This window comes from Bombina bombina, chromosome 12, assembly GCF_027579735.1.
Source record: "Bombina bombina isolate aBomBom1 chromosome 12, aBomBom1.pri, whole genome shotgun sequence".
In the NCBI taxonomy this organism is placed as follows: Eukaryota; Metazoa; Chordata; class Amphibia; order Anura; family Bombinatoridae; genus Bombina; species Bombina bombina.
In genome coordinates this window covers 111,511,557-111,534,709 of record NC_069510.1, presented here as the reverse complement: position 1 = coordinate 111,534,709, position 23,153 = coordinate 111,511,557, and the positions used below count along the sequence as shown (strand labels likewise).

The 23,153-nt window shown below is 41.0% G+C and overlaps 1 protein-coding gene across 1 annotated transcript in view; it reads right to left on the bottom strand.

Annotated features, from left to right (window-relative positions):
* Positions 1–23,153, bottom strand: part of MAPKAP1 (MAPK associated protein 1) — a 451,857-nt gene that overhangs the window by 340,253 nt on the left and 88,451 nt on the right. Inside the window, exon 4 of the mRNA XM_053695639.1 lies at positions 22,856–23,004. Within this exon, the coding sequence (XP_053551614.1) occupies positions 22,856–23,004 (149 nt within the window). The remainder of the gene's footprint in view (positions 1–22,855; positions 23,005–23,153) is intronic.

Sequence of the window (23,153 nt, the reverse complement as noted above, 5' to 3'; positions counted from 1 at the left end):
ATGGGAAGTCATAAGGGCTTTAACAGAAATCCATCTTATCAAACCAGTGCTTAGTTGGGAAGATGATCACCGTTACTCCTCTCTCAGCCTAAACAGCAGTTTAACTCCACCTGCAGGTAAGGTGGTCTCATGCATCTTAGAAGTGAGACCCCACATTTGAAAGGGCAAACTCTCCGTTTTCAATCAAGACGGATCTGTACTCTGCAAAACAGGGCTCAACAAACCCAGGAGTCTGGGAGCCATTTGCTCTTAGAATTTTACCCATGGCTCCTAATTTTTTGGATTATTCTCCATATATCTATATACAAATACCACTGCATGGCTCCTAAATATTCTTACTGGCTCCTAAATTTTAAACAGATTTGTCTACCCCTGCTGTAAGAGCCTCCTCCCTCAGCACTACTAGTAATGAGGAAGTACCTCTGTTCTTTTGCACTTCCTCATTGCATGCAACAACAATACTCAAAGCCAAATGACATCACAACAGAATGACAGAGCACTAGGAATGAGGAGGAAACTTTTATTTTGCCTTGTCCTCGAACCCTTCTGCAAGGAACCACACTTTTTGGAAGTACAACACTTTGTTAACTTGAATATACAGTTTGTTGATAAAGGGTCACTAAAGTGAAAATTAAAGGGACAGTCTAGTCCAAAATAAACTTTCATAATTCAGATAGAGGATGTAATTGTAAACAATTTTCCAATTTACTTTTATCACCAATTTTGCTTTGTTCTTTTGGTATTCTTAGTTGAAAGCTAAACCTAGGAGGTTCATATGCTAATTTCTAAGCCCTTCTAGGCCGCCTCTTCTGTCAGGGCATTTTGACAGTGTTTCACCACAAGAGGGTGTTAGTTCACGTGTGTCATATAGATAACACTGTGCTCACGCACGTGGAGTTCCAGTGAGCCAGCTCTGATTGGCTAAAATGGATGTCTGTCTAAAGAACTGAAATAAGGGGGCAGTTTGCAGAGGCGTAGATACAAGGTAATCACAGAGGTAAAAGGTGTATTTATATAACTGTGTTGGTTATGCAAAACTAGGGAATGGCTAATAAAGGGATAATCTATCATTTTAAACAATAAAAATTCTGGTGTGGACTGTCCCTTTAAAGTTTCATGACTCAGATAAAGCATGCAATTTAAAAGGAAAATCAACACCAGAATTGTTGTTGTTTAAAAAGAAAGAGCTGTACCTTTATCAACCCTAATGCAGAGGATTCCGGAAGGGGTGGAGCAAGCAGGACGCATGGAACCCAGCACGCCACTCACCTAGCGCTGCAAGTTGAGAGCGTGTAAACACTTACCCCATAACGCTACTATCCTTGGTCGGTAAGGGATACCACGGCCCAGATCAAGGGACCTATTCGGTCCATGCTAAGGAGTCCTTCCTTTGCCTTTGCTGGCTCGTTTGGCTGAGCACCCTCAGTGGCTCGTACCTGGACGGATGATTCGATATCCAGAGGCATGTCTGGATCTGCAAACTAAGTGGAATACTGTGCACCCGGAGAAAAGTAAACCCCGTAGACTGTTGGATATTCTTTATTAGAAACTGCAACATTATCAGCTGACACCAGGTACGGGCGAGGGATTATCTCACGCTTGGGACGCACACAATGTATATAAAGTACCCAGTGTGCACGGAATTTAAATGCTCGTAAGACTGAGCAGTAACTGGGGAGACTGTTGGCATTTATAGATACGGGTATTCTTGTACTTGTAAAAATTTAAGTAGACCCTGGCTCCCATAACCTATTTCTGGTAGGAGCTGGTCAACAAGTGGGACTACGGTGTTTTGGTGTCAGAGAGGAACCTAACATATTATAGAAGTTAATTTCATTGTGCTGTGGGAATATTATTGTTATAACCCATACGGTCAGAATCTGGAGAATAAAAGTCTGTCTGAATAACTAACCCGGACTGCTGTGGGACAATCCAAGTCTGCTCCTTTCTCTCTCTGTAAAGTGTAAAGACCGGACAGGAGCACGCCCTTTAGGAGAAAAGAATGCTCTGACTTGACACCTTTTAGACCAATCTTACAGGCATGAAAGGTCTGACTACCCTGTTGTATTAATATACCGCTTGCTTCAGTGACTGACAATATTACCAAGCACATAGAAGCTACCCTGGGAAACTCACAAATTCTGGACAAACATTATACAGGAATGGTGACTCCTCAGCTGCTACTACACTTTCTCCCGTAACCCTGACAAAGGTACAAGAATAGATCGGGGAACTCTGACTTTTCTAATATATGCCTAACAGAATATACTGTAAATTTAACAACTCGCTTCTGGCTAACCCTACACTAACATTGCTGTGCATGTCTATAGCTACTCTTGTTTTGTTATTTCCATAAGTGCACATGACCATATAGGTCTGCTGGAGGGATAATAGAAGTAGGGCACGATTTACTGTATCTAATATAGAATAAAAAGTTCTCACAAAAAGATGTTCCCAAGACCGTGGTGAAGGGTAGGAGCAATCATTCATATATTCAGAGTGAACTGTTTAGTATTTGTTAAAAAAAAAAACACACAAAAAAACTACGGATTGTATTGCTAAGTAGGAAAAATTATTGTCTGGTATACTAAGGTCTAGATTTATGAAGCCCCTACGGCAGCAAGTTCTCACAAGAACTTGCTCGCCGTGATTTATAAAGCAGCGGTCACCAGACCGCTGCTTGATAATGCTCTTCGCCACCTCTAAACTGGCGAAATTCAATCTCCTCTGTCGAGTCCGACCGAGGAGATTGACAGCTCCTGCCCGCTCGTGATTGGCTGTGCACGGGCATGGGGCGGGATTGCACGCGAGCGCAAAATTGCGCTTGTGTGCAATGCCGAATGCCTGCGGGTATTTTCGCCCTGCCACAGGCGAGCTGAGGCGTACAGGGGCGCGTATACGCGCCCCTGTACGCCTCAGCTTTAATAAATCTAGCCCTAAGTGTGGTTCTGAATTAGACTTATATGTTTACAGGGTAATATTGTTTAACATCCTGGATAATTGACTGTTTAGACAGTCTGAAATTTAAGTAACTAAGTTCTATTGTATGTAATAACTGCATTTCACTTTGTGCAATTGGCCATAAAACACATCAACTCTTTTTCAATCCCTCACGTCACTGTTTGTTAGTATATATATTTTTTTATTTATTTTTTTTGCTCTATATAGAGCCTTACCACATACCCCAGTGCACATATATTTTTGCACCATCACACCACACTCGTAAGTTTGGCACCCTCACTTCCCCTCTTTTTTTTGTCCCTTTTGTGTTATAACACAATAAGGTTTCTGTATCCATGGATAGATTTGTCTCACAACCTAAAGGTAACTCACCAGCCATGGCCCCTAAGAATAGAGAGAAAAAAAACGCCTAAATCTGCAGTTACTAATACTGAATCTTTTTCTGAACAGAATGAACGTCTGCCTATAAATTGGGAACTAACTGAAGTAATCACACAAATATCCCATCTAATTACCCCACAATTAGAGAGCCTGAAACAAGAAATTAAAATGGATATTAACATTTTAACCGCTGAAGTTAGACAATTCGCATCTAGGATCACTGAGGTAGAGACCAGAGTGTCAGAACTGGAGGATAGAACAAGTGTAATAGAATAAGATAATTTATCCTATGATAAGAAGTTATCCGCGGCCCTGCTGAGACTAGAGGATCTTGAAGACCGCTCACGGCGGAAAAATCTTCGTATCATAGGATTATCTGAAACGCATGAATACCAGGATCTTTTGGAATTTGCTGCAATAAAACTTTCACAATTACTAGGAATGCAAGATATAGGCACCCCCATACAAATAGAGAGAATTCACAGGGTTGGTACCCAACGAAAAAACCTAAATGGCAACACTAGACCTAGATCAATAATTATAAAACTCTTGAAACTTCAAGATAAGTTAGCATATCTCGCCCATTACAGGAAAATAAAATCACTTACGTGTGGTCAAAACAAAATTCTGCTATTCCAAGATTTCTCTGCGGAGACTTCGTTAAAAAGGAAAGAAATGTCGCCTTTTTGTACAAGACTATTGAAAACTAATTTTAATGTCAGAATGCTCTACTCAGCAAAATTATTGATCCATATTAATGGAGATAATAAAATTCTAAATACCCCAGCCGAGGCCAAGTAATTCTGTCTAGATAACGGTGTGGAATAAATGTTTTGTATTGTTTATTTAGATATTACATAAGAATACCAAGAATGTTGTTCGATTTCTTGTGTATGGTTTGTGTATTGTATACATATGCTGTAATTATCAATTTATTTATTTTATTCTTCTCCCCCCCTTTCCCCCCCCTTCTCTTATATTCTTGAACACATATAAGATGTTGTATCATTTTACTTTTTATAAATTGTATCATGGGATCACTTAAGATATTATCCTGGAACGTGGGGGGGATTACTTCTCCTATTAAACGGAAGGCGATAATTAAATCCTTAGGGGTCTATAGATCAGATATAGCCATGCTTCAAGAGACCCACTTACAACTTCAAGAATCATATAAACTTAAAACAAGATGGGTGTGGGGAGGTAATTGCTGCACCAAGTCAGTCAAGGAAGAATTGTGTATTGATTCTGATAAATAAGCATTTAACATACGAAATTATTGATCACAGGGCTGACCCAGGAGGTAGATTTCAAATTATTAATATTAAAATAAACATGGCAGTATTTACCTTTTGTAATATATATGGCCCTAATAATACAGATAAAAAGTTAAGGGATGACCTGGCGTTAGAACTAATTAAATTTAATGGACAGAAATTAATTATTGGCGGTGATATGAACCTCACCTTCATGCCCAATATAGATAGAATGTCCAAAAAGAAAAATTTCAAATGTGATCCGAAGGTTCGGACTCTTAATAATTTCTGTAACAAAGTCGGGGTGAAGGATATTTGGCGTATCCATAACCCCGATCTTAAAGCTTACACATGTATATCCAAGAATCACCAATCTTTGTCAAGGATTGATATGTTTGTTTGGGCTAGAAATAAAAGCCGAGATTGCAGGGATTGTACTGTCGGATCACGCAATTATATCCTTAGAACTTAAACTCAGAGATACTCAAAGGAATCCCGCTAATAACTTTTTCTTGCCTAAATATTTCATTCATAATAATAAATTCCAGAATTGGTTAAAACAGAAGTGGAATGATGTTATGCAACTTAACAGCTCATACTTAGATAAAATAGAAATACTGTGGGAGGCTGGGAAGGCTGTGTTGCAACGAGAAATCAAGGCATATTTATGTACGCTAAAAAAAAAGCTAAACAGATGGAAATTCAAATGTCCAATAGCGTGAAAAATAGCTATACTATGTATATTGCCAATTCTACGCGAGAACACTGGGATAGATATATCAACCTTAAAACTCAAAGAGATTTAATGATAAAACAAAAATGTGTGCAGGAAGATATTCGTTTACGATCCCTCTATGGCGGCTTTAGGGGTAGAGCTGCCAAATATTTGGCAATAATTACTAAGCATAGAACTAGTAATCATATCCCGTCAATTAGAACCGGCCAAAAAAGGGTAACAAATAATTCAGAGATACAGAAGGTTTTTTTTTTAGTTCTTCCAGAACCTATATAAGGCGGATGTGCCAGATGAAACGCAAAAATCGAGATTCTGGAACAACTTAAAGGTACCAAAGATCCCTCAGGAAGTAATGGCTCAAATAAATCTACCAATTACAAGGGAGGAGATCCTAAATGGGATTATGCACGCAAAACTAAATAAGGCTCCGGGCCCAGATTCACTCCCCGAAGAATTTGATTGAATATTACAGGAACAAATTATACCTATACTTTACAAACTATATAATTACTACTATACAACAGGTTCTTCTAGTTCTAGATATTTTACATCTTCAAATGTTACTTTAATTTTAAAAAAGGATAAGAATGCAGAAGACCCGGCATCATATAGGCCGATATCACTTCTTAATTTCGATTACGTCTATAATTGCTAAGAGACTGACCCCATATTTATCTGATATAATACATGTAGATCAATCAGGTTTCATGCCCGGGCGGAAACCGGTGAAAAACATACGAAAAGCTATGATCATAATGGATTATTATTGGAATAGGTATAAGGCACATCGACAAAAAATCTCAAAGGCTGCAATATTAACGCTTGATGCAGAAATAGCGTTTGACTATGTTAGTAGGGACCACCTTCTATATACATTGGAGAAATTTGGGTTTATGGGTAATTTTAGCCACTTTATACAATTCATTTACAATATTCCTCATTCGGCTATTATTGTTAACGGGGAAGTCTCTGAAACCTTAGTACTACATAGAGGAACTAGGCAAGGATGTCCGATCTCGCAACTCCTTTTTAATTTGGCGTTGGAACCGTTGCCAATTTTATTACGACAACAGTTGGAGGGTATACGTAATCAATATATTGTTCTTTCACTTTACATAGACGACTTGCTTTTGTTCCTGGGTAACGTGGAATTAGAGTTCAATAAATTGCTTGGTGATATACAAGCTTTCGGATCATTCTCCGGATATAAAATCAACCTAGAGAAATCAGAACTTCTCTGGCTAGGAAAATCACCCAGCTACTCCTATAAGCATCCTTTCAAAGAAGTAGATCAAATTAAATATTTAGGCATAACCTTATCAAAGAATCCTGGTGAGTGGTACACACTAAATTTCCCCAGCTTTTTTACGCAATGCAAAAATAAATTATATGCCTGGGGTAATCTACCGATTTTTTTAGTAGCCCGAAGCAACCTGATTAAAACAGTTTTGTTCCCCAAATTACTTAATCTTCTACAGAGTATACCAATTTTTCTATTAACATCAGATATAAAGAACGTTAATCGGATGTGTGCAAATTTTATGTGGAAGAATAAACTACCGCGTATTGCACTGAATAAGCTAACCCATTGTAGGGAGGTAGCTGGTCTAGCATTTCCAAATATTAAGTATTATAATTTAGTGACAATTCTGAAGTTTGCAGTCGATTGGATAACAGAGAAGGAATATGTGACGTTATTGGCGTGCAAAGCAGATTTAGCTGCTCCATTTTATTTAAAAGCTATCCTACATTGCCCTATACCGAAAATTCCTATTAACATCTCTTGTCTGATAACGTTGAAAACTGTAATTATTGCATGGCAAAAGTATTGTAATGAGATTAATTTAAATCCATTTTGCACGGAATTTCTTTCAATAGTAGGTAACTCAGAATTTATGTCAGGCATATATTACCCCATTTTTAAAGAATGGAAGGATAAAGGTTTAAGGCAGGTCAATTTATTTCGGACGAAAACACCATTTGTTCATATTATAACATTCTGAATCGTTTTCAATTGTTGCAAAAGGACTTTTTCGCCTTTTTTGCAATTGAGACATTATATAATCGAATTGAGAAATAAATATGATCCTGATTGGTCCCTGGGTCTGCTACATAATGGGATTAAGGTATATCAAGATAGCATGCATTCCATCTCATATTTCTATAATATAATAAATTCCCATGCAGATTCATGGGAATTCAAAATAGTTTTAAGTTGATATATAAATCCTGGGTTCCAACCTCATGGCAAGAATCACATCTAAAACTAATCTATCAAACATTTATTACCGCGGATAAGTTAACTAAATGGTATAGACACCAGGTTTACTGCTCTAAGTGCAAACATGTATATGCAGATATTATGCACTATTTGTGGATACGTCCTAAGATTGCGCAGATTTGGATGCCGGTTAATTACTGGATAAATAATGTATTAGATATAAACTTTAGAGTCTCCTCGTGGCACATCTCCTTCTTAGCCTCACACTCAGAAATAGGGCATAATCCTGATTTCATTAATACAATCATTCTACTGGTACGGAATCTTCTGTTAAAGAATTGGATAGCGAGCTTAGCGCCCAAATTCTCTTATTTTAAAAAAAGAACTTAGTAGGCAAATTATATTAGAACAATACACTATTCAAAATCATGAGGATCAGGGTCTGAAGTACTTTTTTTCTAAATGGATTAAAGTCATTCAATCCCTCGCGATGGACTCGCAAATACAATTAGTTTGGTCTTTTAATAAGACAGAATATGTTCTCTTGACTATTCATGCAGGCTATTTCCCTATTGCACTATGCAAGCGTAACTCTAGGGGCGCTAGAAGAAATATATAAAACAATCTGTAGGATAATACTGAAGTATAGTAAAAACAATAAAAACTTAAAAATAATATAAAATGATCAGATAATAATGTATAAAGACAAAATAATAATGACAATTACAGAAAAAATGAGACATGGACTCTAATCAAATGTAATGTGATGAGATCAATATAAACAGAAAATGCAGCTTAAAACAATATATAATAAATAAATAGTATTAAGTCTCTAATAAGTTCTTATCTGTATATGATATTGATGCTCAGACAGTCCCAAGATTAGGAGGGCACTTCAGAGGTTTATTAGTCCTCCTGGGTAGCGCATATATAAGATTCTCCCTTAGATCCAGAAGTCAGCTCCTTGTCACAAAACCAGTCTGGGTAAATACTCTCTCTGTGCAAAGAAAATCACAAAGACAAGGGCGCCTCCTCGTGTGATACAGTTTGGACAAATGTAAAAATAGGTGAATACAGATTTTATACTCACAAGTAAAGTGATAGAAGCCTGAGGAAACAGACAGAGATCTGAGAAACTAGTTGCTTGTTTATCCATTGTTACGGTCACATTTGTGACATTTTATATTGTATTTTACTGCACCATTAAACTATGGTATTTTAACTCTTCGCTGAGAGCCTGAGCTTGATTGAAATCTACCCTGGAGTGATTTGTTGCACTGCCTTGGTCAGTGAACTGGGACACTGTAAACTCCCAGTCTGCCTCTATAAGCACAACAGAGTGCTGCTTTACTTGTGAGTATAAAATCTGTATTCACCTATTTTTACATTTGTCCAAACTATATCAGAAGAGGAGGCGCCCTTGTCTTTGTGATATTCTTCGCACAGAGAGAGTATTTCCCTATTGCATAGGCCTCATAATAGCAATAATGGGACCATCCCAATGATATATATAACACCCTGACCAGGAACTTATAAGGGGCTAATTTTGGTGATGAGAAGGGCGGGGATGATCTCTTTTTTTTTCCTCTCTCTATCTTCTTTTACCCTTTTTTACAGCTTAGTTTTGTTTTAATTTGGAGTGTTTGGTTTTGACTTGTTACGGTGCCAACCTAAACATATATGTTTATTTTTGAACAGAGTGTACCAGTTAGAAATACTGCAAGGTTCTGTTGGCAAAATTTCGGTGTCCATTATTGCACCAACAGGTAACTTTTTCTGTTTTTTGGTCTACATGTTTATGTGCTGATATGTATCTAGTCTGAGATCAATTAGAGTTAAAATGGAAAAAATCCCCACAAAATGAATGAAAAAAGATTCATGTTGGGTTTTTTTTGTTAAAGATGATGTTTATATAAAATGTATCTATGTATTATTTTTCCCTGTGAGGCATCAAACTTATTGTTCATATTATATTCATTATGTTGGGGTTAATAAAAAGATATTATAAAAAAAAAAAAAACAGAATTTATGCTTACCTGATAAATTACTTTCTCCAACGGTGTGTCCGGTCCACGGCGTCATCCTTACTTGTGGGATATTCTCTTCCCCAACAGGAAATGGCAAAGAGCCCAGCAAAGCTGGTCACATGATCCCTCCTAGGCTCCGCCTACCCCAGTCATTCGACCGACGTAAAGGAGGAATATGCATAGGAGAAATCATATGATACCGTGGTGACTGTAGTTAGAGAAAATAATTCATCAGACCTGATTAAAAAAACCAGGGCGGGCCGTGGACCGGACACACCGTTGGAGAAAGTAATTTATCAGGTAAGCATAAATTCTGTTTTCTCCAACATAGGTGTGTCCGGTCCACGGCGTCATCCTTACTTGTGGGAACCAATACCAAAGCTTTAGGACACGGATGATGGGAGGGAGCAAATCAGGTCACCTAGATGGAAGGCACCACGGCTTGCAAAACCTTTCTCCCAAAAATAGCCTCAGAAGAAGCAAAAGTATCAAATTTGTAAAATTTGGTAAAAGTGTGCAGTGAAGACCAAGTCGCTGCCTTACATATCTGATCAACAGAAGCCTCGTTCTTGAAGGCCCAAGTGGAAGCCACAGCCCTCGCAAAACCACCTTATCTGCATGGAACACCAGATAAGGAGGAGAACACTGCAGAGCAGATAACTCTGAAACTCTTCTAGCAGAAGAAATTGCAACCAAAAACAAAACTTTCCAAGATAGTAACTTAATATCTACGGAATGTAAGGGTTCAAACGGAACCCCTTGAAGAACTGAAAGAACTAAATTGAGACTCCAAGGAGGAGTCAAAGGTTTGTAAACAGGCTTGATTCTAACCAGAGCCTGAACAAAAGCTTGAACATCTGGCACAGCCGCCAGTTTTTGTGAAGTAAAACAGATAACCATCTCCGTGGAGATGTTGCCTGTGCAACGGCAAAGAGAATGACTGGGGTAGGCGGAGCCTAGGAGGGATCATGTGACCAGCTTTGCTGGGCTCTTTGCCATTTCCTGTTGGGGAAGAGAATATCCCACAAGTAAGGATGACGCCGTGGACCGGACACACCTATGTTGGAGAAAGATAGATAATCCCTTTATTACCCATTCCCCAGTTTTGCATAACCAACAGTTATAATAATACACGTTTTACCTCTATAATTACCCTGTGTCTAAGCTTCTGCTGACTGCCCCCTTATTTCAGTTCTTTTGACAGACTTGCATTTTAGCCAATCAGTGTTCACTCCTAGGTCACTTCACGTGCATGAGCTCAGTTATCTATATAAAACACATGAACTAATGCCCTCTAGTGTTCAAAATGAACCTCCTAGTTTTAGCTTTCAACTAAGAATACCAAAAGAACAAAGCAAAATTGGTGATAAAAATAAACTGGTAAGTGTTTAAAACTACATCCCCTATTTAAATCATAAAAAAGTTTTTTTGGACTTGACTGTCCCTTTAAAACAACTTTCCAATATACTTTCATTATCAAAACGTGCACATTATCTTTATATGCAAACTATCTGGGCATCCAGCTCCTACTGAGCATGTGCAAAAGTGCACAGTACATTCGTATATGCATTTTATGATTGGTTGATGAATGTCACATGATACAGGGGAGGAAAAATTGGATTCAATTTGAAATTTTCCAGAAAATATTTACTGCCGATTACAAATTTAAAGTAAATGCTATTATATTGTCTTTTTTTTATTGTGTATTTATCAGTTACTAAATTCTACTCGATTTAGTGGCCCTTACATTAGAATTATACTCAAAGGTTAAAGAAAATCAGGAATTGTACTGTACTAGCAGTCATAGCAGCAGCGCCTGGAATTCTTGTAAGACTACATAAACAGCCTGGGCTATTGAATCGTTTCTAACATTAACATCTACAGATAAACTAACATTCTGGGCAATTCTGTGTAATTCTGGGATATTTTGTAACATGTCATTTATTGAATACTAGTCCTAAAGCCCGTTGACACGGGCCGTGTTGTGTGATGTGATATTTTTTTTATTATTTTTTTTTCTCTCTCTCTCTCTCTCTCTCTACCCCTCTCTCTCTCTCTCTCTCTACCCCTCTCTCTCTCTCTCTCTCTCTCTACCCCTCTCTCTCTCTCTCTACCCCCTCTCTCTCTCTCTCTCTCTACCCCTCTCTCTCTCTCTCCACCCCCTCTCTCTCTCTCTCTCTCTCTCTCTACCCCTCTCTCTCTCTCTCTACCCCCTCTCTCTCTCTCTCTCTACCCCTCTCTCTCTCTCTCTACCCCTCTCTCTCTCTCTCTACCCCTATCTCTCTCTCTCTCTCTACCCCTCTCTCTCTCTCTCTCTCCACCCCTCTCTCTCTCTCTCTCTACCCCTCTCTCTCTCTCTCTACCCCTCTCTCTCTCTCTCTCTCTCTCTCTCTACCCCTCTCTCTCTCTCTCTCTCTCTCTCTCCACCCCTCTCTCTCTCTCTCTCTCCACCCCCCTCTCTCTCTCTCTCTCTCTCCACCCCTCTCTCTCTCTCTACCCCTATCTCTCTCTCTCTCTCTACCCCTCTCTCTCTCTCTCTCTCTCCACCCCTCTCTCTCTCTCTCTCTCTACCCCTCTCTCTCTCTCTCTACCCCTCTCTCTCTCTCTCTCTCTCTCTACCCCTCTCTCTCTCTCTCTCTCTCTCCACCCCTCTCTCTCTCTCCACCCCTCTCTCTCTCTCTCTCTCCACCCCCCTCTCTCTCTCTCTCTCTCCACCCCTCTCTCTCTCTCCACCCCTCTCTCTCTCTCAAACAGTCAGTGCACCAAGCCAGTGCACCAATCTGCAGCAGTCTGTTGGTTCAGCGGGGGAGCTGCAGTGCTTTTGGCTCCAGAACAGAATTCTGCCTGTGTGTTTAACTCTTTGCAGAAGTTAGCACATGCAGTTATTTACACTATTTGCCGTTGACCCCTATGTGTTTAATTAATAAGAGTACATAATGTTTGCACTACAATGCGTCTTTTAGCAGTTGTAGAACATGTCATTCTAGAATCCCCTCTGTGCATGATGTATCCTCTGTAATGTGGGTGACTGGGTCCTGTGTGGCTTCCTAAAGCTTCAGGGCTTGTCAGTAAGTCTCAGTGCTTCCTTATTTCAGTGCCCTTCCTCCAGACAAACACTGAGAGGAGAGGTCTGTCAGGCAGCTGTGAAACCTGATCCTATTTATTACGCTGCAGGGAGGGAGGAGAGACACTGCAGGAAACTATTACATAGCTCTGGAGAGTTTCCAAGCACCAGCCAAATACTTATTGGTCTCTCCCGACTCCCTGACGCTGAGGGTGAAAGGTGAACAGGAAGCAGTCAGGCGAGGAGGAAGGTGTCCATGGCGAGGGACGCCCGGGGGGATCCCAGGATACAGGGGACATGTGTGATCCCCTCCACACACTGCTGTAAGTGAGACACACCTCCTCTCTCTTTACAACCTAAAAAGGTGATCCACTGCTAATGCAGAATGGTGCTGCACTCAGCCTTTTTGCTGTCCTAGGCCTGCCATGCAATAGCACCATAACTTGTTGCTTCCGTCATCTCCCGCTCAATTCTTGGTCTCTTAAACTTCCCCGGGAGCCGGAGCTAAGCAGTGTGTGCAGCGGAGCCGTAACCCTAACAATATAGGGCTCTATCTGGTCCTACATTGTCCTATGACTCCTATGCTGCTCCGGTCCTGAGCGGGAAACCCCTGCCTGACCCTGGTCAGCTGTAGGTCCTGCTGCCGGGTCCTCGCGCTGCGTTCCCCCTGCGCGTGCGATCATCTCTGCTGCCGGGTCCTCGCGCTGCGTTCCCCCTGCGCGTGCGATCAGCTGCAAGAGTTTGTCTGAACTGCGCATGACGGCTTCAGACAAACTCTTGTCTTTTATAATATAGGATATGGCAGATTCATTTCTCACATTCAGCTCCACGAATTCTTCTCTAGCAAAGCATAATTCTATCATTTTGTGCAATTCATCTGTCTTATTCCAATGTATTTATAGCTAGGTAATATCAACTAGCATAAACACATGCAACGTAGCCTTTATCTATTTCCTTATTTGTTCCTGATCGATGTATGTGAAGTCTGGAATGCTTTCTACATGAAAAGAAGAGACCTGTGAGGTTACTAAAGCTCTGGACATGTGAAGAAGATGCCTGTGAGGTTTGGAAAGTTCTGTACATGTGAAGAAGAGACCTGTGAGGTTACTAAAGCTCTGGACATGTGAAGAAGAGACCTGTGAGGTTACTAAAGCTCTGGACATGTGAAGAAGAGACCAGTGAGGTTACTAAAGCTCTGTACATGTGAAGAAGAGACCTGTGAGGTTACTAAAGCTCTGGCCATGTGAAGAAGAGACCTGTGAGGTTACTAAAGCTCTGGCCATGTGAAGAAGAGACCTGTGAGGTTAGGGAAGCTCTGTACATGTGAAGAGACCTGTGAGGTTACTAAAGCTCTGTACATGTGAAGAAGAGACCTGTGAGGTTACTAAAGCTCTGTACATGTGAAGAAGAGACCTGTGAGGTTACTTAAGCTCTGTACATGTGAAGAAAAGACCTGTGAGGTTACTAAAGCTCTGTACATGTGAAGAAGAGACCTGTGAAGTTTGGGAAAGCTCTGTACATATGAAGAGACCTGTGAGATTAGGGAAGCTCTGTACATGTAAAGAAGAGACCTGTGAGGTTAGGGAAGCTCTGTACATGTAAAGAAGAGACCTGTGAGGTTAGGGAAGCTCTGTACATGTAAAGAAGAGACCTGTGAGATTAGGAAAGCTCTGTACATGTGAAGAAGAGACCTGTGAGGTTACTAAAGCTCTGTACATGTGAAGAAGAGACATGTGAGGTTACTAAAGCTCTGTACATGTGAAGAAGAGACCTGTGAGGTTACTAAAGCTCTGTACATGTGAAGAAGAGACCTGTGAGGTTACTAAAGCTCTGTACATGTGAAGAAGAGACCTGTGAGGTTACTAAAGCTCTGTACATGTGAAGAAGAGACCTGTGAGGTTAGTAAAGCTCTGTACATGTGAAGAAGAGACCTGTGAGGTTAGTAAAGCTCTGTACATGTGAAGTAGAGACCTGTGAGGTTAATAAAGCTCTGTACATGTGAAGAAGAGACCTGTGAGGTTTGGAAAGCTCTGTACATGTGAAGAAGAGACCTGTGAGGTTACTAAAGCTCTGTACATGTGAAGAGACCTATGAAGAGACCAGTGAGGTTACTAAAGCTCTGGCCATGTGAAGAAGAGACCTGTGAGGTTACTAAAGCTCTGGCCATGTGAAGAAGAGACCTGTGAGGTTACTAAAGCTCTGTACATGTGAAGAAGAGACCTGTGAGGTTACTAAAGCTCTGTACATGTGAAGAAGAGACCTGTGAGGTTACGAAAGCTCTGTACATGTGAAGAGAACTGTGAGGTAAGTAAAGCTCTGTACATGTGAAGAAGAGACCTGTGAGTTAACTAAAGCTCTGTACATGTGAAGAGAACTGTGAGGTTACTAAAGCTCTGTACATGTGAAGAGAACTGTGAGGTAAGTAAAGCTCTGTACATGTGAAGAAGAGAACTAGGAGGTTACTAAAGCTCTGTACATGTGAAGAAGAGAACTAGGAGGTTACTAAAGCTCTGTACATGGGAAGAGAGTCCTGTGAGGTTAGTAAAGCTCTGTACATGTGAAGAAACCTGTGAGGGTTAGGAAGCTCTGTACATGTGAAGAAGAAACCTGTGAGGTTCGGAAAGTTTTGTACATGTGAAGAAGAGACGTGAGGTTTGGAAAGCTCTGCACATGTAAAGACGAGATGTGTGAGGCATTTGTGATTTGGAAAGCTCTGTACATGTCAAGAAGAGACCTGTGAGGTTACTAAAGCTCTGTACATGTAAAGAAGAGACCTGTGAGGTTTGGAAAGCTTTGTACATGTGAAGAGAGTCCTGTGAGGGTTGGAAAGCTCTGTACATGTGAAGAAGAGACCTGCAGGTTACTAAAGCTCTATACATATGAAGAAGAGACCTGTGAGGTTAGGAAAGCTCTGTACATGTCAAGAAGATATCAGTCAGCTTTGGGAAGCTCTGCACATGTAAAGATGAGACCTGTGGGGTTTGGAAAGCTCTGCACATGTGAAGAGGAGACCTGTGAGGTAAGGGCAGCTCTGTACATGTGAAGAAGAGACCTGATAGTTTTGGGAAGCTCTGTACATGTGAGGAAGAGACCTGTGAGGTAAGGGAAGCTCTGTTCATGTGAAGAAGAGACCTGTGAGGTAAGGGAAGCCCTGTACATGTGAAGAAGAGACATGCGAGTTTTGGAAAGCTCTGTACATGTGAAGAGGAGACCTGTGAAGTTAGGGAAGCTCTGTACATGTGAAGAAGAGACCTATGCGGTTTGGAAAGTTCTTGACATGTGAAGAGACCTGTGAGGTTTGGGAAGATTTGTACATGTAAAGAAGAGACGTGAGGTTTGGAAAGCTCTGCACATGTAAAGACGAGATGTGTGAAGCATTTGTGATTTGGAAAGCTCTGTACATGTCAAGAAGAGACCTGTGAGGTTACTAAAGCTCTGTACATGTAAAGAAGAGACCTGTGAGGTTAGAAAAGCTTTGTACATGTGAAGAAAAGACCTGTGAGGTTACTAAAGCTTTGTACCTATGAAGAAGAGATCTGTGAAGTTAGGGAAGCTCTGTACATGTGAAGAAGAGACCTATGCGGTTTGGAAAGTTCTTGACATGTGAAGAAGAGACCTGTGCGGTTTGGGAAGATTTGTACATGTAAAGAGAGTCCTGTGAGGTTAGGAAGCTCTGTACATGTGAAGAAGAGACCTGTGAGGTTTGGAAAGTTCTGTACATGTGAAGAAGAGACCTGTGAGGTTTGGAAAGTTATGTACATGTCAAGAAGAAATCAGTCAGCTTTGGGAAGCTCTGCACATGTAAAGATGAAACCTGTGGGGTTTGGAAAGCTCTGTACATGTGAAGAGGTGACCTGTGAGGTAGGGGCAGCTATGTACATGTGAAGAAGAGACCTGTGAGTTTTGGGAAGCTCTGTACATGTGAAGAAGAGACATGTGAGTTTTGGGAAGCTCTGTACACATGTAAAGAAGAGACCTGTGAGGTTAGGGAAAGCTCTGTATATGTGAAGAAGAGACATGTGAGTTTTGGAAAGCTCTGTACATGTGAAGAGGAGACCTGTGAGGTAAGGGAAGCTCTTTACATGTAAAGAATAGACCTGTGAGGTTCGGAAGCACTGTACATGTGAAGAAGAGATCTGTGAGGTTAGAAAAGCTTCGTACATGTGAAGAAGAGACCTGTGAGGTTAGAAAAGCTCTGTACATTTGAAGAAGAGACCTATGAGGTTTGGAAAGCTCTGTACATGTGAAGACGAGACCTGTGAGGTTAGGGAAGTTCTGTACATGTGAAGACGAGACCTGTAAGGTTAGTAAAGCTCTGTACATATGAAGAAGAGACCTGTGAGGTTTGGAAAGTCTGTACATGTCAAGAAGAAATCAGTCAGCTTTGGAAAGCTCTGCACATGTAAAGATGAGATGTGTATGAGGCATTTGTGATTTGGAAAGTTCTGTACATGTGAAGAAGAGATCTGTGAGGTTTGGGAAACTTTGTACATGTGAAGAAGAAACCTGTGAGGTAAAGGAAGCTCTGTACATGTGAAGAAGAGACCTGTGAGGTTAGTAAAGCTCTGTACATGTGAAGAAGAGACCTGTGAGGTTTGGGAAGCTCTGTACATGTGAAGAAGAGACATGTGAGGTTAGTAAAGCTCTGTACATATGAAGAAGAGACCTGTGAGATTAGGGAAGCTCTGTACATGTGAAGAAGAGATCTGTGAGGTTTGGAAAGTTCAGTACATGTCAAGAAGAAATCAGTCAGCTTTGGGAAACTCTGTACATGTGAAATATGAGACCTGTGAGGAAAGGGAAGCTCTGTACATGTGAAGAAGAGAGCTGTGAGATTATGGAAGCTCTGTACATGTGAAGAAGAGACCTGTGAGATTATGGAAGCTCTGTACATGTGAAGAAGAGACCTGTGAGGTTTGCAAAGATTTGTACATGTGAAGAGTAGACCTGTGAGGTAAGGGAAGCTCTGTACATGTGAAGAAGAGACCTGTGAGTTTTGGGAAGCTCTGTACATGTGAAGAAGAGACCTTTGGGGTTTGGAAAGCTCTGTTCATGTGGAGAAGAGACCTGTGAGATTAGGGAAGCTCTGTACATGTGAAGAAGAGACATGTGAGGTTACTAAAGCTCTGTACAAGTGAAGAAGACACCTGTGAGGTTACTAAAGCTTTGTACATGTGAAGAAGAGACCTGTAAGGTTACTAAAGCTTTGTACATATGAAGAAGAGACCTGTGAAGCTAGGGAAGCTCTGTACATGTGAAGAAGAGACCTATGAGGTTTGGAAAGTGCTGTACATGTGAAAAAGAGATCTGTGAGGTTAGGGAAGCTCTGTACTTGTGAAGAAGAGACATGTGAGGTTACTAAAGCTCTGTACAAGTAAAGAAGAGACCTGTGAGGTTACTAAAGCTTTGTACATATGAAGAAGAGACCTGTGACGTTAGGGAAGCTCTATACATGTGAAGAAGAGACCTATGAGGTTTGGAAAGTTCTGTACATGTGAAGAAGAGACCTGTGAGATTAGGGAAGCTCTGTACATGTGAAGAAGAGACCTGTGAGGTTACTAAAGCTTTGTACATATGAAGAAGAGACCTGTGAAGCTAGGGAAGCTCTGTACATGTGAAGAAGAGACCTAAGAGGTTTGGAAAGTTCTGTACATGTGAAGAAGAGATCTGTGAGGTTAGGGAAGCTCTGTACATGTGAAGAAGAGACATGTGAGGTTACTAAAGCTCTGTACAAGTAAAGAAGAGACCTGTGAGGTTACTAAAGCTTTGTACATATGAAGAAGAGACCTGTGAGGTTAGTAAAGCTCTGTGCATATGAAGAAGAGACATGTGGGGTTTGGAAAGCTTTGTACGTGTGAAGAGAGTCCTGCGAGGTAAGGAAAGCTCTGTACATGTGAAGAAGAGATCTGTGAGGTTTGGAAAGTTCTGTACATGTCAAGAAGAAACCAGTCAGCTTTGGAAAGCTCTGCACATGTGAAGAAGAGACCTGAGAGAATAGTAAAGCTCTGAACATGTGAATAAGAAACCTGTGAGGTTAATAAAGCTCTGTATATGTGAAGAGGAGACCTGTGAGATTAGTAAAGCTCTATGCATGTGAAGAGGAGACCTGGGAGTTTTCGGAAGCTCTGTACATGTGAAGAAGAGACCTGTGAGGTTAATAAAGCTCTGTATATGTGAAGAGGAGACCTGTGAGATTAGTAAAGCTCTGTGCATGTGAAGAGGAGACCTGGGAGTTTTGGGAAGCTCTGTACATGTGAAGAAGAGGCCTGGGAGTTTTGGGAAGCTCTGTACAAGTGAAGAAGAGACCTGTGAGGATTGGAAAGCTTTGTACATGTGAAGAGACATGTGAGGGTTAGGAAGCTATGTACATGTGAAGAAGAGATCTATGAGGTTAGTAAAGCTCTGTACATGTAAAGAAGAGACCTATGAGGTTTGGAAAGTTCTCTACATGTAAAGAAGAGACCTGTGAGGTTAGTAAAGCATTGCGCATATGAAGAAGAGACCTGTGAGATTAGGGAAGCTCTGTACATGTGAAGAAGAGACCTGTGAGGTTTGGAAAGATTTGTATATGTGAAGAGACATGTGAGGGTTAGGAAGCTCTGTACATGTGAAGAAGAGATCTGTGTGGTTTGGAAAGTTCTGTATATGTGAAGAAGAAAAATCTGTGAGGTTCGGAAAGTTCTGTACATGTCAAGAAGAAATCAGTCAGCTTTGGGAAACTCTGTACATGTGAAGAAGAGACCTGTGAGGTTTGGGAAGCTCTGAACATGTAAAGCAGAGACCTGTGGGGTTTGGAAAGCTCTGTACATGTAAAGAGGAGACCTGTGAGGTAAGGGAAGCTCTGTACATGTGAAGAAGAGACGTGAGTTTTGGGAAGCTCTGTACATGTGAAGAAGAGACCTGTGAGGTAAGGGAAGCTCTGTACATGTAAAGAAGAGACGTGAGTTTTGGGAAGCTCTGTACATGTGAAGAAGAGACCTGTGAGGTTAGGAAAGCTTTGTACATGTGAAGAAGAGACGTGAGTTTTCGAAAGCTCTGTACATGTGAAGAGGAGACCTGTGAGGTAAGGAAAGCTCTGTACATGTGAAGAAGAGACCTGTGAGGTTACTAAAGCTCTGTACATGTGAAGAAGAGACATGTGAGGTTACTAAAGCTCTGTACATGTGAAGAAGAGACCTGTGAAGTTTGGGAAAGCTCTGTACATATGAAGAGACCTGTGAGATTAGGGAAGCTCTGTACATGTAAAGAAGAGACCTGTGAGATTAGGGAAGCTCTGTACATGTAAAGAAGAGACCTGTGAGATTAGGAAAGCTCTGTACATGTGAAGAGGAGACCTGTGAGGTAAGGAAAGCTCTGTACATGTGAAGAAGAGACATGTGAGGTTACTAAAGCTCTGTACATGTGAAGAAGAGACATGTGAGGTTACTAAAGCTCTGTACATGTGAAGAAGAGACCTGTGAAGTTTGGGAAAGCTCTGTACATATGAAGAGACCTGTGAGATTAGGGAAGCTCTGTACATGTAAAGAAGAGACCTGTGAGGTTAGGGAAGCTCTGTACATGTGAAGAACAGACCCGTGAGGTTAGGGAAGCTCTGTACATGTGAAGAAGAGACCTATGAGGTTTGGAAAGTTCTGTACATGTGAAGAAGAGACCTGTGAGGTTAGCAAAGCTCTGTACATATGAAGAAGAGACCTGTGGGGTTTGGAAAGCTTTGTACGTGTGAAGAGAGTCCTGTGAGGTTAGTAAAGCTCTGTACATGTGAAGAGACCTGTGAGGGTTAGGAAGCTCTGTACATGTGAAGAGGAGATCTGTGAGGTTTGGAAAGTTCTGTACATGTCAAGAAGAAATCAGTCAGTTTTGGGAAGCTCTGTACATGTGAAGAGGAGACCTGTGAGGTTAGTAAAGCTCTGTACATGTGAAGAGGAGACCTGTGAGGTTAGTAAAGCTCTGTGCATGTGAAGAAGAGACTTGTGAGGTTTGGGAAGCTCTGTACATGTGAAGAAGAGACCTGTGAGGTTTGGAATGTTCTGTACATGTGAAGAAGAGATCTGTGAGGTTACTAAAGACATGTGGGGTTTGGAAAGCTTTGTACGTGTGAAGAGAGTCCTGTGAGGTAAGGAAAGCTCTGTACATGTGAAGAAGAGATCTGTGAGGTTTGGAAAGTTCTGTACATGTGAAGAAGAGATCTGTGAGGTTACTAAAGATCTGTACATATGAAGAAGAGACCTGTGAGGTTTGGAAAGTTCTGTACATGTGAAGAGGAAACATGTGAGGTTTGGAAAGTTCTGTACATGTCAAGAAGAAATCAGTAAGCTTTGGGAAACTCTGCGCATATGAAGAAGAGACCTGTGAGGTAAGGGAAGCTCTGTACATGTGATAGAAGAGACCTGTGAGGCTTGGAACGATTTGTACATGTAAAGAGAGTCCTGTGAGGTTAGGGAAGCTCTGTACATGTGAAGAAGAGACCTGTGAGGTTTGGAAAGATTTGTACATGTAAAGAGAGTTCTGTGAGGTTAGGAAAGCTCTGTACATGTGAAGAAGAGACCTGTGAGGTAAGGGAAGCTCTGGACATGTGAAGAAGAGAACTGTAAGGTTTGGAAAGATTTGTACATGTCAAGAGTCCTGTGAGATTAGTAAAGCTCTGTACATGTAAAGAAGAGACCTGTGAGGTTTGGAAAATTCTGTACATGTGAAGCAGAGACCTGTGGGGTTTGGAAAGCTCTGTACATGTGAAGAAGAGACCTGTGAGTTTTGGGAAACTTTGTACATGTGAAGAAGAGACCTGTGAGGTAAGGGAAGCTCTGTACATGTGAAGAAGAGACCTGTGACGTTATTAAAGCTCTGTACATGTGAAGAAGAGACCTGTGAGGTTACTAAAGCTCTGTACATGTGAAGAAGAGACCTGTGAGGTTACTAAAGCTCTGTACATGTGAAGAAGAGACCTGTGAGGTTATTAAAGCTCTGTACATGTGAAGAAGAGACCTGTGAGGTTACTAAAGCTTTGTACATGTGAAGAAGAGACCTGTGAGGTTAGGAAAGCTCTGTACATGTGAAGAAGAGACCTGTGAGATTAGTAAAGCTCTGTACATGTGAAGAGACATGAGAGGGTTAGGAAGCTCTGTACATGTGAAGAAGAGATCTGTGAGGTTTGGAAAGTTCTGTATATGTGAAGCAGAGACCTGTGGGGTTTGGAAAGCTCTGTACATGTGAAGAAGAGACGTGTGAGTTTTGGGAAACTTTGTACATGTGAAGAAGAGACCTGTGAGGTTACTAAAGCTCTGTACATATGAAGAAGAGACCTGTGAGGTTACTAAAGCTCTGTACATGTGAAGAAGAGACCTGTGAGGTTATTAAAGCTCTGTACATGTGAAGAAGAGACATGTGAGATTAGTAAAGCTCTGTACATGTGAAGAAGAGACCTGTGAGGTTAGGAAAGCTCTGTACATGTGAAGGAGAGAACTGTGAGGTAAGTAAAGCTCTGTACATGTGAAGAAGAGACCTTTGAGATTAGTAAAGCTCTGTACATGTGAAGAAGAGACCTTTGAGGTTAGTAAAGCTCTGTACATGTGAAGAAGAGACCTTTGAGGTTAGTAAAGCTCTGTACATGTGAAGAAGAGACCTTTGAGGTTAGTAAAGCTCTGTACATGTGAAGAATAAACCAGTCAGTTTGGGAAGCTCTGTACATATGAAGAAGAGACGTGAGGTTTGTAAAGCTCTGCACATGTAAAGATGAGATGTGTATGAGGCATTTGTGATTTGGAAAGCTCTTTACATGTGAAGAAGAGACCTGTGAGATTAGGAAAGATCTGTATATCTGAAGAAGAGACGTGTGTGGTTAGGAAAGCTCTTTACATGTGAAGAAGAGACCTGTGATATTAGGAAAGCTCTGTATATCTGAAGAAGAGACCTGTGATATTAGGAAAGCTCTGTATATCTGAAGAAGAGACGTGTGAGATTAGGAAAGCTCTTTACATGTGAAGAAGAGACGTGTGAGATTAGGAAAGCTCTTTACATGTGAAGAAGTGATGTGTGTGAGACATTTGTGATTTGGAAAGCTCTGTACAAACTAAAAAAACAACGCTAGGTGAAACCTGTTTGCTTATACAGAAGAGAAGAGTGCTTTAGAATCATTGCACAGTAGTTTGTTTGGTACTTGAATGCATAAAGAAGAGAACAGTAACATGTTGGCAGCGGATCTGTGCATCTCACCTTGCCATCAAATTTGGAGTACTCATTGAAGGGGTTGTTCAGCTGCAGAGGGCATTGCTCCAAGCGCACTGACAAAATAGACTGCTTGCCGTGGTTCGCTGCCTTCTCTCTGAAGTTTTTCTTCTCAAAAAATGTACTCAATTCCTCGGCTGTGGAGAACAAAACAACATCAGTATGATCCTGTACCCATCGGCCCTGTTTGCTGTCTCTGGGGTATCAAGTGTCTACACATGCCATGAACTTAGTATGTGATTTATCTGCTAAATACCAAAGGACACACAGAGCGGGTGCACACAGT